The sequence below is a fragment of the Andrographis paniculata genome, unplaced genomic scaffold (genome assembly GCF_009805555.1).
Source record: "Andrographis paniculata isolate CXL003 unplaced genomic scaffold, ASM980555v1 Contig49END, whole genome shotgun sequence".
Lineage (NCBI taxonomy): Eukaryota > Viridiplantae > Streptophyta > Magnoliopsida > Lamiales > Acanthaceae > Andrographis > Andrographis paniculata.
Window position 1 is genome coordinate 460,094 of NW_026137583.1, and position 19,496 is coordinate 479,589.

At 34.8% G+C, this 19,496-nt stretch overlaps 2 protein-coding genes across 5 annotated transcripts; one reads left to right on the forward strand and one right to left on the reverse strand.

Moving 5' to 3' along the window:
- Positions 1 to 5,859: 5,859 nt before the first annotated feature.
- LOC127253052 (uncharacterized) lies at positions 5,860 to 8,959 on the reverse strand. Of its 4 annotated transcripts, none has more exons than XM_051277469.1 (3): positions 8,563 to 8,959; positions 6,443 to 8,086; positions 5,860 to 6,340 (listed from the first exon to the last, which is right to left on the reverse strand). In XM_051277469.1, exons 2-3 carry the CDS (start codon positions 7,952 to 7,954, stop codon positions 6,191 to 6,193), a joined length of 1,662 nt encoding a protein of 553 aa, XP_051133426.1. In that variant the 5' UTR covers positions 7,955 to 8,086; positions 8,563 to 8,959; the 3' UTR covers positions 5,860 to 6,190. The 4 variants fall into 4 exon arrangements, with proteins under 4 accessions (XP_051133426.1, XP_051133425.1, XP_051133427.1 ...); XM_051277468.1 differs by having other exon boundaries at positions 6,443 to 8,135; XM_051277470.1 differs by having other exon boundaries at positions 6,443 to 8,135; positions 8,327 to 8,959.
- Positions 8,960 to 12,378: 3,419 nt separating this feature from the next.
- LOC127252817 (protein FAR1-RELATED SEQUENCE 5-like) lies at positions 12,379 to 13,074 on the forward strand. Its single transcript, XM_051277146.1, has 2 exons — positions 12,379 to 12,630; positions 12,685 to 13,074. Exons 1-2 carry the CDS (start codon positions 12,379 to 12,381, stop codon positions 13,072 to 13,074), a joined length of 642 nt encoding a protein of 213 aa, XP_051133103.1.
- Positions 13,075 to 19,496: the final 6,422 nt, after the last annotated feature.

Here is a 19,496-nt window from a genome sequence, read left to right on the forward strand (position 1 = left end):
AACAAAACTCCTTAACACGAGAATAAACTGTTTAACAAAAACAAAGAAATTCAATTTTTTTTGAACTACGTTATGACTTGATTCCTTAACTGGATACGTAGGCAACTTGGAATATAACTTCGAGTTCAGTCAATTATGCCAAAAAAAAAAAAGAAAAGCCCTAAAAAATAAATTGGGCAAAAAAAAAGTCCAAAAAAAATCGGGCTTAAAAAAAAATCTCGTCAAAAAAAATCAAAAAAAATCTGGCTTAAAAAAATCAATTGGAAAAAAAAATCTTGTCAAAAAAAAAAACCCTTTGAAAAAAATATTGGCTAAAAAAAATAATAAAATAAAAAAAAGATAGCCATAAAAAAAATTCAGTCAAAAAGAAAAATTGACTTATGTTGCGAGACTCATTCACGCCTTAAACGCTTTGCGTCGGCTTAAAAGAGTCTCGAGGGGGCATTTTGTAGACACTAAAATATATGTCTAAAATCAATTAAATATCATGTATTTTGGTGATTTTAGACTTCCAATAAAATAAATATATGGTCTTTAATTATGCACACATGTTAATTTTTGTACAATAAATATCAACCATTAATGCAAAAATCTGATTAAAATGGAAGATATCATACAAATATTACGTGCATAAATAGAGCCATAATAAATTTGGCAGCAAAATAAATTAATCTTGTCAATATAGGAAGTATATAAATTAATATCTTCTGAAAAAGGAAAATGATATAAAGATCTTGGCGAGAAAGGAAGGTGCACAATCAAATCCGTCAAGAATGGAAAAGAGCATCCAATGGAAAAGGAAAGATTATAAAATCTTCCTATTGGCCAATCAAAATGCGCCACATGTCACCATTAAAAAAGGAAGCCGAAGCCACCCATCCCTTATAAATAGGAGCCATAGTCAGTTCATTTGAAACACTGAAGTTGCATCGAGGATTCAAGCAAAGGGTAAGTCTCTAGACTCTCTCTGTATTGTTCTTCATGTTCTTCGTGTCCTTCGAAGCGTTCTTCGTCGAAAGTCACTTATTTGGACAAATGATCCAATATTGGTTGACGAATCAATAAAGTTAACGTTCTTCGTCGTATGTCCAAGCCGGAGGAAGGATCAAAGCTCTCAAAGCCGTTGAGGAATTCGTCAAAGCCAAGGGAAGGTCTTCAAAGTTCTTCTCAAAGCTTCAAGATGTTCATCGCATTCTTCAACAAAGCATCAACTCGGCCCTCTTCGATCCAAAAGTCAAAGGGACATGCCACCAAAAGCGTTATGGAGCACCAAATCCACCTTCTCAAAGATCAAAGTTGTGGATTGTTTAAAGAGTACATCAAATCCAAAGCTTAGGATCAAATCACCCGCACGGAGACCAAAGCCCTCCAAAAGCGGCAAAGACAAATCAAAGATCAAAGCTGCGGATCGTCCAAAAAAGACATCAAATCCAAAGCTGAGGATCAAATCGTCCACACGGAGACCAAAGCTCTCCAAAAGGCGGAAAAAGCAAATCAAATATCAAAGCCGCGGATCGTCCAAAGAAGACACCAAATCCAAAGCAGATGATCAAATCGCCCCAAAGTCCTCCAAAAGCGGCAAAGCCAAAGCAAAGATCAAAGCCTCGGATCGTCTAAAGAAGACAACAAATCCAAAGCCGATGATCAAATCGCCTACGCGGAGACCAAAGCCCTCGAAAAGGCGGCAAAGCCAAATCAAAGATCAAAGCATCGGATCCTCTAAAGAAGACATAAATCCAAAGCCGATGATCGAATTGCCCACATGGAGACCAAAGTCCTCCAAAAGGCAGCAAAGCCAAATCAAAGATCAAAGCTTCGGATCGTCTAAAGAAGACATAAATCTAAAGCCGATGATCAAATCGCCTACATGGAGACCAAAGTTCTCCAAAAGACGGCAAAGCCAAATCAAAGATCAAAGCCTCGGATCGTCTAAAAAAAGACATCAAATCCAAATGTGACGATCAAATCGCCCGCACGGAGACCAAAACCCTCCAAAAGCCGGCAAAATCAAACCGAAGACCAAATATCTTCGGATCAAAGAAGCAATAGAAAACCAAGTTGGAAAATAAATCGACCCGGAAGGAGAATCAAAGGATCCATTTAGATAATACCCGCTTTAAATTCAATTCAAATATAATTTGTACAAATTTTGTGTTTATTAAAAATAACACAATTTTTTGTCCACAATACATAATTAAAAAATATCACCACTATTTATTGCTTAAATAACCCTCCTACGTGAAATGTTTTGTAGCAATAAACAATCATTACTACATACAACCTTTCCTAACATTATATTACGTCGACTATTGTTATGATATCTTCCAAACCCTCAGCTTGGTTATTATTCATCAAATAATCAATGACTGTCTTGATCAATTCCATATCCACTTGGATGTCTTCAACCAGGATTTAAGTGGTATTTTGTAATTATTTTCACCTCTATTGACTATTATCTCTACAATATATCCTTGAAAACTTAAGAAGACTGCATTCAATGTATTGTGTGAGAGCTGGTCAAAATAATTAGCCACTGTCTTTAGTAAATCATCTATTGTTGTATCTGATGTTGTAATTTGTAATGATTGCAACTCCCGAAACCATCCTAGGTCATTCACATTGTTGTTCGAATTGGTTGGAGGTTAAAACACCAAGTTAAAGTTGAATCCTTACTTGGTAGCCTCTTCTCTAAAATCAACATTGTCATTGTTGATATGTAACTTAGCATTTTCTTGCTGAATTATGATATTTCTATCTCCATTAGCTAGCACTTGTCTTGAATAGCTAGTACCACCTACGGTATAGTCATCAATATGAATTATGTATGTAATTCTTATTTAGGAGACTTACTTAGGTTGTATTTTACTCGATGATGACAATATTTTAAGGGTAATTAATGTGGAATGTAGGTACCTTATTAATTAGAAGCCTCTTCTTGACTTCTTTTGTGATTGATTTCAATAGTTTTGTCACTAATGTCTAGAGCTGACAATGAGCCGATTTGTGTCGGGTTCGTTCGACCCATCTACATATCTAAATCGAAATCCTTTTCAAATTCAATTTTTGTTTGTCGTATTTTTGTGTTATATTAGTTTTTATTGGTTTTAGTGTAATGTGTACAATGAATTATGTTGAATTATTTAAAATTAAACTTAATATAAATTAATATGTGAGATAATGATTAAATTAGAACTATTTTACATATATAAATAATATAATAATTTTGTCGGGTTCAAGTTGAGAGCTTCAATCCTAACCCGACTCGTTTATTATCGTGCTGAGTTCGTGTCAACATGTATACATAATCGGGTTGAAATCCTTGACCAAAACCCAATTATTTCATGTTGAGTTCATGTCGAGTTGTTGTGTCATTTCAGTTTTCGCCAGCTCTAGTAATGTCCCGGCCGCTCGATTTTTTGAATTTCTTTTGGTTGGAACTTTTTCAATAAAAGTAAAAATTCCTATTTTCCCATCAAATATACAATCCCCATTACAATGATAGGTCTAAACACAACATATAGAAAAGTTTCTATTTTTTGACAAGTCTTATAGGGTTTTATCTCCTCGGGCACCTAATAGCATCTTTCTGTCTCCTTAGATAGATTAAATCATTTCCCATCTATACGTACAACATGTGACATACTCTCAAACTTAGAAACATTTTGCTCACTATGAAATTCCAAGCTCCTCAAGCTGAATTTCAATTGCTCAATCTTGTTTTTGTACCTAAGATAGGGCTTGATGACATTCGTTTATGGTTTGATAAACCCTTGCTTTGCCTAAGTTCCTAAAGTTGATTTACTCACATGCTACTCTTTTACTAAATTCCTATATGTGTCTCTTTTATGTACAAAATTTTTTAATAAAATGTCCCTATCAAATGACTTTCTCTTATTGTGTGGAACCACTGATATTTTGTTCATTAACCGAATAGGCTCACCTATTTGTAATTGTTGCATTACCCTCTTTCATACTTTGAGCATCGGGGCCCACTAACCTTGAATTTTGTAACAATTTCTTTCATTTTTTCATGTGCTACTTTTTTTCATTACTTGAACTTTGTAATAACAATTGAACAATTGTGTTTAACTTTTGTAACACTTAAATTTTTTGTCCTTAGTATCACCCATTTTTGAAAGTATTGTGAAATTATAACTTAAATGCATTTATAATGTGATTGTTGTGGAAAAATTATAATTGGAGTTGGAGGACAAATGTATTTATTGCTGTAGAGAAAGAAATATGATATGATTGATTGATGATTATCCAAATTTTGGGGGGAAATGAAAATTAATGCTTAATGCTTTTGCCCAGTTTTTTCATGTTTTGGCTTTGCTGGTTTTGTATTTTGCATTCTACTTCTGCGTGCAGTGCATTATGTTTCAGTTAAGCATTTATATTATGCTTCAAACAATGCTATTTTTGTGCGCAACAACTTTTCTATGCTTCGATGTGATTAAAATTTTAATTCACTGATTTATCTTCTTTTCAGAAATTTCAATAGTTGAAAAGAAATAATTAGTGTTTTTTTTTTTCCAATATGTATTATCACATTACATATATTCTAAAAATATATTTAAATATTATACTACGTCTGTCCGTCCCGCAACAAGAGCACATATATTTTTTAATATTAATATTATATTGGTTTGTAGTAAAAAGACAAAAATGCCCCTATTATTATGGTGTAATATAAAATATTAAATTGAAATAGTAATTTGTATAATATTTTATTCATGAAATTATATTAAAATAGCATGTGCTTGTACTATTTAAATAATAATTTGTCCCCCTGCCTTAAGAGTCACATTACTTTTGTGTCGTCATTGTATTAACATTAAAAATATCTTTATATCTGTATAATATTTTGTACATGTGTCTTTCTATTAGTACCATAAGATACGAAGTATTTTTGTAACTTTTTCTTAATTTATACTACGTTTTGATATAATAATTAATATTCAAATATCAACATGCAAAAGATAAATGAGACCCTTAAAGGCCAGACGGAGATAGTAATTAATTTGGATATAATTTTTATTTTTGAAAAAAAAAATATATGCAACAAAAGTATAGCTTTAAAATGCATAAATTTTAAATTCTACTCGTATCATGTCTCGTTCTTTTTTATTTTTTCTTCCATGTTTTGGTAATTTTATTTGATGAAATAGAGAGAAATGAAGATTTGGAAATAAAGAATTTAGTGCCTATATATTGAATGTTTGTAAGAATTTTTTTGATACATCCCATAATTGTATGTTTATCTAATATATATTTTTACTTTAAAATGTAACTTGAACCAATAAATTTACAGTTATAGTTGAACACATTGTTTTCTAGCTTTTTACTTTCTGATTGGGTTCACCTAAAAGTGTCAAAATTTGAACATATAAACTAACGTTCACAATTTCATCATATATTAGTAAATCATTCTTGGCGAAACAATTTCTTTTTTTTTTTTTTGGCAAAATTGTCCATAACTCCTTGTGGTTTCGAAACTCGGCGTAAATCTCCCATTTACTTTAAAAATTGTATGGCGCCCCCTTATACTTTAAACAATGTTGCATGAAGACCAACTGTGATTTTAAAACTCAGCTTAACTCCCCACTTTACTTTAAAAAATTGTGTGGCGCCTCCTTATATTTTAAAAAATAGTGTATGACACCCCCATCATGCAAAACATACAGTAGGAAATCATACTTTCATCACACAAGGGAGTTTTAATGGTGGTGGAGTTTTACACAATATTTTTTAAAGTATAAGAAGTGTCATGCAATTTTTAAAGTTCAAGTTATGAGCAATTTTACTTATTATTATTATTTTTTTCATCTATTCTTTCTTTCCACAAAGGCTGTCATATATAGCAACAGTAGAGAAGGCTTCAAAGCTATTTAAAGAAAGTCTATAAATAGAAATAGAAATACAAAGCCAAGGTAGTGCACTACTCTAGCCATAGCGTATAGTATAACTCACTTCGAAACTTAAGTATCTGTTTATGAATAGCTGATCCGATCTGTTCTGATCATGGCGATGTACGAGAATATCATCCGAATTTTATACACGACTTTTTCTAGAAAGAAGTTGAGCTGTGCTGTTCTGTTGTGTGCATATACAATCTACACTCCTATAATCCTATTTACTACACCTGTACGGTATCTACTCCCATCCCATCCCATGGCCATGTCCTTCCTCATACTTGTAGCAAATGGCTACGTGAATGAATGATCGCTGCAGCAATTGCGAAAGACTGCAGAGAAGAAAGTGACGACTGGAAATTGATGTAGAACAGATCATCATGGATATTCACAATTCTCAATGCTGGAACGTCCACTTTTGAGCCCTGCCACAGAAATTCAACTTCTTACAAGGAATATGGATTGTAAATTTGTAAGAATCTGCCAAAGATAGAGATAGAGACAGATATATTATATGCTTCACTGACCTTGGTGAAGAGATCAACTGACTTGCATTGCCCTGTAGTACTATTGGTGTGAAATAACTCCTCGCTTAATTGAGCGGTCATGATTGTGAGCGGACAGCCCATGTCCCAGCCACCACAGTCGCAGCATCCACCTGAGACCCACCTCTCGACGAGGCTTGAAGGGCCACCACTACCACGACCACTACCAGCTGCCAGCTTTGGTCCACCATGAAGACCAGCAGGAATTACGACGTTGATGCTTGTCGTCGGGCATTTCTCAGCAGACACGGGTTTTGATTTTTTGAGGAATCTCAATCCCCATCCGCCGCTGGTGTCTGACTCCCGACAGTTGTTGGATATGTCCTTTACAATGATGGCAGCCAGTTGATGATTCACGCCTTGGAGGGGTTGTTGAATATCTTCTTCAGATGGATGTGGATCCCAAGGACTGTCTTCAAGAATAACACTTGATCGCAGGAATTTGGGAAATGAACTTTGTTTATATGACCCCCAATTCAATCTCTGGTTCTTCCTATAGGTTCGGTCTGAGAGTTGCAACTTCTTCTGGCCGGTGTTATCATTGGAAACCGACAAGAGAAACTGAGTCTCCCTCAATTCTGAGTAGTCTGGGCAGAATGATATTGCAGTAGACACTCGCATCACAGCCACGAGCTGCTGCTGCTGACGACGACTATCAGAATGCAATTCTCTGGAATAGAAACTATACACATAATCCAATGCCTTATCATCCGGATCCGGAGACTCCACCTTTTGCAACTCGGCCATATAGACTTCCTGCTTATCATCTACACTGAAAACATGGCGTATTAAGCCATTGCTCCATGTACACTGCAACATTCCCTGAAATGCAGATGCAGGAGAATACGGCGACGACGATGACAGGTCAGAGAAGCTGGAGTTGGAGTTGGTGCTCGACACAGAAACAATCCTATGATGCTGCACCGGCAATGTCATTGACACATTATGTTCCTTCTCTGGGTTTTGTCCAAATCTTGCAATATTAGAAGAGGCCGATTCGCTGGCATCAAGTGAATCTGTGGATTGAGATTTGGCATCGACAGAGCCAGAGCCAATCTGTTGACCTTTCAAGATGTTCATCATGCCAGCAAGATTCCTCCATTCACCAGAAGAGTAGTTACCCGGAGAGCACTCCTTTGCTAACCTAACCATATCTGTGTCAGGCGAAATGCGGGCTTTTGAGGAGGCATGAGTCCAAGCCTCAGCTCTCAAGGCATAGTCCCGTACCAACTCAAGGCATCCAAGGACATACTTTTCGTCTGAGGTTGTAATCGACTTGGGGTTACTACTGCTCTTAAAGCCCAACTCTCGAGCATCCAATATCAAACCCTGCTCGGGATCTAATTTGCTCCTGCTGCTGCTGCTGCATGTACTGGAGATGAGACTGAGACTGAGACTGGACTCCAGGCACAGGCTTAGAACACCACCAGGCTCCCTCTCCCCCTTACCCTGATTGTCTTCGTCTATGCTAAGCCTATCTCTGTGCGCATTCATACTCAACTGAAAGGCAATGAATGATGACGTATGCGAGTTGTGTTGAGTTGAGTTGCGTTGCGTTGATTGGAAAACCAAACCTTGGTTAATCCAACTCCCAATCCAATGTTATGTTTTGTACTTATATCTAATCTGGAGATAGAAATGACATGAAATGAAATTGCATTTCAGTCGGTCTAACCTGAGATGAAATCAAGCAACAACACAGCAAGCAGTAATTTGAGCGAACCACACAACACAAGTTTGCTTTAGTAATTAATCAAAAGGGGAAACCGAATCGAATTGGAATAAGAACATTAAAAGCAAATAAATTAAATAAATCAATGCTATGCAGCACAAGTGTGAAGAGAAGATAACTCATCATATGTATACCTATCTATGTATGCATTCAATGAAAGGAAAGGACGGTAAGGACGCCAATCCATCCACGTCCACGATCGAAGCAAAGGGAAAAACCAACAACTCCATTTCACGAATTAATTAAATTAAAGCCGCAACACTCTTCCAACTCAGTCAGAACACATGGGGAAGGGATGAAACCCAAAAGAGGGGAAAGCAAAACTTTACCGATTTTCCATACAGACGGGACGGAATTTCAAAAGCCTTACCTCAATTCTCATCCCTACCCCCATCGCTATCGCTGCTGCAATACCGTTCGTTCATCTCTACTCTACAACAGGAAGAAGCTTAACTAGCTGACCTCTCTCCGGAATTTGGGAGTCGAAGAAGCAAAGTCCCCCCGCCCAAAATAAAAGATCACGATGCCTGCCTTGCCTTGCCTGCCTTTTCTTCCTCCGATTTCAAACGGGATTGGTGGCGTAAGCCACGTTTGGGTTGGGCAAAATTTCTTGGGCAGCAGGGCCCACGCGCCACAAATTCTTGTATATAATGTAATGTAATGGTAGCAGGATTGAAATCAAACATGTGACCCCTCAGTCACAGTCTCAGTCTCAGTCTCACCCCCAACCCACCCATTCCCGCGGACATTACATTAAGATTAAAGAATGCGATGGTTTTTGAAAAGAGGTATACGCGAGACGGTGTGTATATGTATATATAGTATAGTCATAGATGTGGTGTGTGAGCTGGAATGCACGAGGAGGGCAGTGGTGTGGTGGAATCACACACCCGCCCACCCATGTATGTATGGCCAGCTGGGCCACTTAGCAGATGAACAGAGAAACACGCACATACATACATATATACATATTGAAATTGACATTGACATAGACATGGAGACAGACAAAGATAAAGACAAAGAGGAGCGGAGATGGGAAGGAAGCCTCAACTCGACCCTTGTCTTCTTTCCACGATACTAACATAACATGTGCTTCTCTCTCTCTAGTCCAAACTCTGTAAGTATAAACGCCGTGAATTTTTTTCATTTCAATTCAAAGTATTTGTTTGTTTATATTATATATATATATTATTATTTATATTATATATATATAATATAAAACAATAATAGTATTTTTTTAATGAATAAAAATATGTAGAATACTATAATCTTTTTGCATTTGAAAAAATATAAAAATATATGTTTATAAAAATAGTGGTATTTTAGTATTTAAATTTTATTACTTTTATTAAAATTATAAATAAATAATTTTGAGTGATACAACAAAAATAGTAAAACTAATATAATGAATTGGACATAGAGAATTAAACATAAGATTTGTTTGTTTAATATTTTGATTTGAGATATTTTTTTTTATAAGAGATATTTTTTTTTATAAGATATATACAAAATCATATAAGTAATATAAAAATAGTATTTTATGTTGAATATTAATTTATTTTTAAGAAGATAGAATATTTATATATATATTATAATCATATTGAAAAAAAAATATATTGAACAAATAAACCAATAATAAAAAAATATTATTAATCAATAATGTAAGTATTTCAAAAACATACTTATATAATTTCAATGTTACCGTGACACATGTATAATGTATAATGATGGGTATTTTTTTAAGTCCACGACATTCTGATATTATTATTCTCCTAACCCAATATAAAATTTTTATTTTTTTTATTTTGATCTTTTTCACATCATTTGTCATTTTTTTAAAACAAATAATTGTACATTTTAATTATATTTTAAAATTTCATAATTTATCATTTTTTAATTTTAATTAAATATTCATTTAATCTTAACCCATAATTATTATTATATCATAATTATTTTTTATAATATATTTTTTAATTACTTACTAATTATATTTTTTTTGTTAGATTTTTATGTTTACGATAAAGTGGACAAATTTTTTGGGACTGGAAAGTATTAAATGCTCATTGGACATGGATGAGCTGCTCATCTGGTTTCGTCGGTATGGTGCTGATTTGACCAGATTAGCATGTGTTATAGTATGCCCAACATATATTTATATATTTATCATACAATATATATTATATTATAATTCAACATATGTTATCTTATAATACAATATATACTGAAATATTTATAAGTATATATTGATCATTCCTATAATGTTTGATCCGATCAAATTAACACCACGATAGACTCGGCCGAATCAATACATAATATGCAGCCATGCTCATTATTAGATCATTTGTAATCATCCATCTTCTAATATAAATAATATGTGTTGCACGAAATGAATACACAAATTTCAATTCCGTTTCATCTCTCATATCTCTCACTTCGGTTACCTGATGTGAATTAAATTAGTACAAATATATATAAATGAAGTAGCATATATTAATATTATATATAACAAATATTTTAATAGAAAAATATAATTGTGAGAGCAAAAATCATTTGTAGCCAATTAAAATCTAATATTTTTTTTTTTTTTTCATTCTAAAAATATTTATCAAAATTAGTCTCACACAAAACAAAACACATCATCAAAAATCATTTGTAGCCAATTAAAATCCGATTTTTTTTTTTTTTCATTTTTGGTTCCACTCTAAAATATTTATCAAAATTAGTCCCACACAAAACAAAATACATTATCTTTAACCGTTCAAATTTTAATGGACCATGCTGACGTGACTGTTATGGACACTGATCTGGTAGCTGAGTCGGACAGAATACAGTCGTATGACATAGAACACAGTCGTGTTTAAACTTAAACTCAGCCACCCTCTTGACTGAGTTAAACACACGCATGTTAACAAACCACGCGCTCGTGTTAATCCTCAAAACACACCCGTTTCAGTGGAGGTTTTTGAACATAGCCGTGTTTATACTAAACAAGCCCGTATACAGTCTCACAATACCACTGGTTGATTTAAAATTAGCTAAACACGGCCGTGTTTCAGAACATACACAACCATGTTGGACCTCTTTTAAATAAAAAAATCATAGCCCCACGTGTCTCCATTTCAAACACAACCGACATTCTTCCAAATCTTCTACATTTCAGCCTCAGCTCTCCAACATTCCAACTTTACATTCCACCTATTATATTTTATATTCTTTAGGAGTAAGAATATTTTTGTGGAATCGCTTGTGAAGGTAACTTATAAATTAATTTTTTTGTTCAATTTATTGTATCTTATGATATAAAAAATGATAATGTGTACACATGGGGTGGGATTGCATACTGAAAATTAAGCATCAGCATTATACTGATTGCATATTAGCCATTGGATTAAAAATTTTAATCCAATGGCTAATATAAGATTAAGGGTGTAATTGTAATTTTAAGAACCCTAATTTATGTAACTACATCAAACCTCGCCCTCCATTGTTCTTTCACGCAGCAATCGGTGGGGGAGAAACGCCATCCTTCATTCTTCAATGGTTGACATCGACGAAGGTGAGCATAATTAATTATCCATTATTCCAACACATTCAATCGCTCAGCAAGCAATGGAGACATCGAAGAGTTTGCAATTTCAGATAAACTAGCGCCTTCGCCAATACCAGACGCGTTGGAACGAGAAGTCGCTCAATCGCGTAAGTTACCCATCGACAATTGACTTGAAATCGTGAACATCATAAACTTTTGTGATCGATTTCATTGAACTTATGCAATTTTGTTTAACGGTTTGGAATTTCATAAATAATCTTTAACATTTTCGTTTCAATAAGAGCCTTCAAACTACTACTAAAAATAAAATGCAGCATGCTGTTCAAGTAACATCAGTATTTCCATATGAAGAGAACAATATATCAATTTAATTACCAACATGATACGTGATTGTATTAATACAGATATCAGCATCTTACCATTTATCTTAAAGCATATTGAAATATGGTGGTCAGCATTTTGATTAACAGAATCTAGCATTCCATATGTGCAGAGTTTATAGATTGGCATGCTATGGAGTTTACAAAACCGGGTGATGCATACAATTTATATTGTGAGTATGCACACAATATGTGCTTTTCAGTAATGATAAAAATGCAGAAAAAGTTAAAAAAAGACCCGAAACAAATACAATACATGAAGTATTGTTGCAACAAAGCAGAGTTCAAAGAGGGTAGCAATGTTAAACCAAATCATCCTGAGATTCATCCAAACCAAAGCAGCGAGTCAGAAAGGATAAAGATCATGCATCGTAGTCATGAAACGAGAACAGGCTATAATTCAAAGATACGGCTTCAGTTTGACAAGGATAATGCAAAGTACAAACTGACATGCTTTGAAGACAACCACAATCATGATTTACATCCTCCAAAACACAAGCACATGCTTGTATTCAATCGTAGGATTGATGAATCACATTTAATCATTGCGAATACAAATTAGGAAGCTGGACTACCAATCAGATCATCGTACGTTTTGATGAAAATAGCTGCTGGAGGAAAGGAAAATATGGGGTTTCTGAAGTTGGACTTGAAGAATCACATGAAGAAAAGAAGGAAAGAAATTTTCAAGGAGGACGAAGCAAATGCGATACTGCAGTATTTTGGCCAAAGATCACAGAATAATCCCTTATTCTTTTATGAAATTGAAGTCGATTATGAAGACAAGATTGCTGATATATTCTGGTTAGATGCAAAAATGAGGGAAGACTACACATTGTTTGGGGATTCTATTACGTTTGACACCATATACCAAACAAATAAGAACCACAGACCACTACGTAAACATAGTCAGCATTTCATCTCAATTAACCAGCATTTCATCGTCAATTAGTCAGCATTGTGAATAATGTCTGTCAGCATCTTTATACATCTCACACAGCGTCTTATGTATATATCTGATCCTAACAATATTTCACCATCAGGTGTTTTCATGGGATTTAATAACCACCGCCAAACATCTATATTTTGGGCAACGTTGTTGTACGAGGAAACACAAGATTTATTCAAGTGGGTTTTCAAAGTGTATGGGTGGACAAGCACCGAAAACTATTTTTATGGATCAAGATTTGGCTATGGCTCAAGCACTAAGAGAGATAATGTCATTGACATTCTATGCTCTGTGCACATGACATATTGTACAAAATGCCAAAAAAAATATCAGTGCTCTTTACACTACAAGGTATGTTAGAATTATTACAGCTAAATGATGAATTTGAGAATCGAAGACCCCAATTACAACTACTCTACTTGCGTTGTACATACATGTTTGCTGAGATGTTTCAACATATTCTCAACGGGGTACAGGATGAAAACCAATTCAGCCTCAAGTGGGAGTATATGTTGCAGGCATGCTTCCCCAAAGGGCCTCATAAGTGGCTACTGATTATTTATTCATTGCGACAACAATGGTCTTCGGCTTGGACAAGACAACACTTTACTGCAGGAATGAGAACAACACAACTGAGTGAATCACTTAACTTCTCATTGAAAAGGTTCAAAAATGCAACCTACAAGACCCTTATGATTTAGCAACTGAACATGCTTCTTTACTTGCATTGTCTACTGAAATTAATGGATTAGAATGCTAATTTTGTTCTTTGTATATTCTATTTATTGAACATGAGTATGCTGAATAGGTTTTTACAACCGGACAATAATATTGTTCAATTTCTTAATAAATTTCAACGAGTGGTGGAGAATCATAGAGAAAAAGAGGAACAACAAGATTTCTTCGAACGGGACAGACGGTTGGCTACAAGTCACATGTTCAACCCATTGTTAAAATCTGCAGCTATGTTCTACACACCAAATGTCTCTCAATGGTTTCTAGAGCAACACCAAAGATCCTTTGAATTCATAACACAATGCTTAGATAAAAAGACAACATATCTTGTATATAATATAGAGAAGACAAGCGATCAACATCTTGTGCGTGTCAATATTCAAGAGTCTTCAATTGAGTGCACATGCAATATGTGGAAAAATACTGGAATGTTGTGTTGTGATTCAATACGCACGATGGATGTATTAGTAGCAACAGGGTGTGCACAGTTCAAAAACATCCCAGACAAATACATATTGAATCGATGGAGAAAAGATGCTAGAAGGATGTTACAGCAGCACCACACAAGCTTAACATCTAGTCGGGAGGAAATAGATTTTTCAGAAAGATACAAATTATTGTGCCACATGTTCATGAATTCCGCAAAGTTAATAGCATCTGAGCCAAAGAATTACAATTCATTCTTACATAAATTCAATGAATTGCTTCGCAACACAGTTGCATGCCCAAATCTGTATGGAGGAATGCCGACGGATGAAAACAACATTTACGTTTTCTATATATTTTATATTCATTGAAATATATATGAAATTAAACTAATCGATTCTTCATGCTACAGGAGAAGTGCGTAATACAACCACTGCAGGTCATTTAATATTGAAGCCAAGAGACAATCCAAAATGAAGAATTAAAAGAAAAGTGTCAATCAGCAATTACGAGAGACAAAAGAAGCATCGAAGGATGAATAAGAGAGATAACCATTGGGATAAATGCAAGGAAATTGATTTTTTGCTAGTTCATACATGATTTAGTACCAAACTATTGTGAATAATTGATGCTAAGCACTTACATATACAAGACCATGGATTTTGTCGAATAACAATAAGCATCATCCTGAGTACCAATAAGCATTTTCTACAAGTGTGTTTAAGATGTTAATGAACTATCAAATGAAATGAATGTTATTCCATAAAATACTGCAAAATTAATTGTCAATATAAAAAATTACTGCTGAAATCATGCAAGACAACATTCATTCTAAATATGCCAGCATATATATACACTAAGCCAATCATTTTACTATGTATCGGTCAGCATCTCTTGATTTAACATCGAGCAGCCTAAGTATTAAGCATAAATATATGCAAAAAATACAATCAATCAATCACCAATTAAACTTCAACCCATTGATGAACGCCAACAATCCATTCAAATTAATACAATTCGACCAATACCAACAATCCATTCAAATTCAATTCATCAATGTCAACAAACCAGTCATCACACTCAATTTTTTCCTTGCCCACGACCTTGTCCTTGACTACGCCCTCGCCCTCGACCTTGCCCTTGCACATTAACACGTTTTCGTGCAGCCATATTAATACGACCCTTCAATAGTTGAGCATCAGATTTTTCATCTTCAACGCATGCAATCTTAACACCAGCGCAAGCAATGACCTCTCTTTCACATCTCCAATATTATGATTCTTCTCCTGCAGTAAGATTTGTACACAATACATTTTTCGCAACCTATCTAAAAATTCACGCCTAGCAATTTGCTCACAAACCTGCCCAGTCAAGTCAATGGGCCAGTTTTCCATGTAGAACATAGTGAAAATGCCACAACTGTGGATATCCGGCTACATAACGTGGGGTGGCAACTCAACTGTATAATGGGCATCCCACCGTGGGTCGGGAAATAATATCTTTGCAGCCCGTCAGAAATACCCAAAAAGTCGGTCAAAAACCACTGAGTCCGAATTCCATCTATCAACAGTATATAAGCTATTGAAATAAAAAATTGCTTACGAAGAATGGACACGGAAATCAACACCCAATGGTTCGAACGACAGAATGGGAAAAAGAACTGCAATAATATACACAAAACCAACTTAGCATATCATAAAGCATCATATCATCATCTCAGCTTGTTAAACTCAGCATTCCATATATACATAAAAAGCACTCACATTGTCAGCCTTTAAGCATTCAATCCGATCGTCACCAAGGTATTTCATGTCCAACTGTCTTTCCCATTCCTTCACCAGTTCTTTGTCAGTTTTCCGGAGAAAATTATTCTCGATCTCAATGCGCACCATATACTACATGCATATAAAAATATAGCATTAGTTAAGGTCTTCCATAAGCATCAAATACTCAACGAGTTAGCATTATATATGATCAATAATTATCATCGATACATATTTTATGCACATGTATATATATACTTATAGCCACGTTGGATGATACACAAAACTTGGACATTGAAACACCGTTGTGCTTGCTTTCTCTTAAAGCTGATCTATTCAAAAAGGTACCAAATGCATCAACCACGTTGTTTGCAATGTCAGATGATGGACGTAAACTCTGGATATCATGCTTGAATATCACAGAGATTCCATCCGAAAAAATAATATATCCCAAGTCAATCACTGATGCGCGCTGTAAATAAAATGTTCACTTGACAGTCCTCTCTTCCTCCTCACTCAACTTGAATACATCAAAAATACTGGAGAAAGTTTCGTAGGGAGAACATAAAACTTTCAATGGCAGTCGATCGCGATGAACCTTAATTTCTTTTGTCTGGAGCTGGGGAAGGGAGGACATTGGCGAGTGGATGTTTTCTCGTTCAGTTGATTCATATAAAACAATTTCCTACCAAATAAATTCATTAATCTTAAAAAAGGTTTCATATATGCAATTATAAACAAAGTTAAAAGGAAATATATAATTAGTTATACCTTGCAAGTACTCAGCGTAATTTTGGTTGGTGAATCTTCCTTTGAAGGTCTGGCAGCATTCTCAAAATCCTGTGTTAACCCAAGTGAAAAAAGACTCATTGGGTCAACATCAATTTCTGCATCGCCTTTTTGTTTCTTTGTGGGAGGTTCACAATCCGCTCCCTCAGTTTGCACTTTCGCATCATTTTCAGTTTGCTGCTATAACAATGATCAAGAATATATTCTTAATTAATTCAAAATATAGATGATATAATGGTTATCTAGCAATGATCAATTAAAAATACATGTTCAACATTTTTTTCATCATGGGCAAGTTCCTCCTCCAGAGGCAAATCGTACCCAACAAATTCCTGTGATAATAATCAGGATTAAGGTTTGTATACATTGAAATTGTACAAGAAAAGCAATTGGTATTATATAACATAACAAGATAAAAACTACAAAATCATACAACTTAAATCACCTTCTCTACATTCTGTCCATGAAGACCTTCATCTTCATTAACAGCTTCCCCCGACCGGGGCAAATTACACTAAAAAAATTCCTATACAATATTCAGGATTAAGGCTTATATACACTGCAATTGTATAAGAAAAGCAATGGATATACTATAGATCAACTCATAACATTGAAATCACTAACATTTTTTTCAGAAATTTTGCTGCCATCAGCAATGTCATCTTCATGGCCCTCAAACTTCTTCTTTTATTCTTTCTTTAAATTGCGGAGTCTTTTGGACACCCACGTAATCTCATTTTTATACCACTGTATCAAGAAATCAAGACAACAATCAAAAATCGCTACTTTAGCACTTCAGCAAGTATTACTTAGCATACCGTATTGGAACAATCAACAGAAACAAACAAATAATATGTAATCATCCTACTCTGTATTAGTTAATGCATCAAATCCAACATCTCAGAGATATTAATCCAGTATATAAACAACTGTTGATTAACATATCACAGTGGAACACTTAAGATGAAAAAATAAACATGTATACGGTTCTCCTTTGTATCAGCTAATACATCAAAATCCAGCACTTCAGAGATATTAATCCAGCATATCAACAAAGATTGCTTAGCATATCAATGAGTATTGCTTATACCACAGTGGAGAAACCAACAGGAAAAAATAAACAATATGTATACCATCCTCCCCTGTACCAGTTAATGCATCAAATCTAGCATTTCAAAGATACTAACCCAACCTAACAACAAATATTGCTTAGCATAACACACTGGAACAATCAGGATGAAAAAACAAACATCATGTATACCATCCTCCTCTGTATCAGTTAATACATCAAATCCAGCATTTCAAAGATATTAACCCATCATATCAACAAGTATTGCTTTACATATCACAGTGGAACAATCAGCAGGCCAAATAAACCATGAACTCGGCGTATTCAAAGTACATATTTCAAACTGGATGACAAAATCTAACCTTTGCAAATCGAACTTTTTGAGGGCCGAAGTGCTTGGCAGCATCTTCCAATGTTATTTTTCGCTTGAGATGACATGAAAAAAAAGCGCACACCGCATTTCTTGTTGTGGAACTTATCAAAAAATATATGTTGAAAATTAAAAAAATAGCATATTACACAATGAGAACAATAAAACAGAAAAGAAAACAAAGTGATCACGATATTTTAATTTACCATTAAGCAATGCATGTCCCCAGATGGCCTTCCACTGACCAAAGCTTTTTTCTTGAATTTTTTAGACATTGTATCCAGACCCTCCACAATCTTATCCCGAACAAAACCAACCCAATTAAACTCATTTGTCAACTCCTTGGACTCAAGGAACTGGAATATGCGATGATTAATCTTCGCATTTGATATGTGCATAAGCAAGACACACATGCAATACATTACATATATTCGCCAAAAATTAAAATCACTCCTTAGTCTACTACTATCTAGTAACTCCTTTAACGAAGACTCAACTATATGTTTTTTATCCGTTCCTATGAGTTTCATATCTAAACTAAATCTATCAGCAAAATTGTAAAAAGAATCAGACTCGTACAGTGAAATAGGTTCCTTATTTTTGCCATATGGCAGCCCATAGACAACACCAACATCCCGATCAGTAATATACCACTTATTCCCATTAGATAGATGAAAGCACTCGCTATCAGGGTCCCAATAACTAAATAATTTCACGATAGGAGCCACGAGAATAGCCATTGGCTTCACATGGAACAATCCTTTGAAAGGGCTTGTTTGAGTATACCTTAAATCGAATCCTGATAAGGTTTCTGTAAAGATTCATTGAGGTGGGAGACCTTCATGGGAATGCAAGGCAGTTGAATGATTGGGTCCTTTGACATTGTTGATTTCTTTCGAAGAGTTGCGATTAATGGGACTAGGGCTTCGCGAACTCAAACTAGGGCTTTTCCAAAACTACAACAACAAGAACAACAATTTCACTTGGGTAACATGGAAGGAGAGAAACATTTAACGAACGATTAAACTTTCAATACTTACCGAATCTTGGGAGCAACGGCCGATGATGAAATCAAGAACCCTGAGCGCATCTGTGTCGTCGATTAGAAACGAGGCAGCGGGTTTAAGAAGTTGAAGACGAAGAATTGAAGTTGCAAACAGATTGATGACAATCTAGGATCGAGAGAACGAGTTTGATGAAGAATGCAAATCGAAGAAGAATGCGAGAGAGAGATTGGTTTGAATCGCTATGAAGGAATGGTACGAATAGAAGA

Coding starts and splice junctions, on each gene's coding strand:
- LOC127253052 (XM_051277469.1), bottom strand. CDS start 7,954: ATGAATGCGCACAGAGATAGGCTTAGCATAGACGAAGACAATCAGGGT. Junction 6,341..6,442: donor CAGTTGATCTCTTCACCAAG/GTCAGTGAAGCA, acceptor TTTCTGTGGCAG/GGCTCAAAAGTGGACGTTCC.
- LOC127252817 (XM_051277146.1), top strand. CDS start 12,379: ATGAAGTATTGTTGCAACAAAGCAGAGTTCAAAGAGGGTAGCAATGTT. Junction 12,631..12,684: donor CAAAACACAAGCACATGCTT/GTATTCAATCGT, acceptor AATACAAATTAG/GAAGCTGGACTACCAATCAG.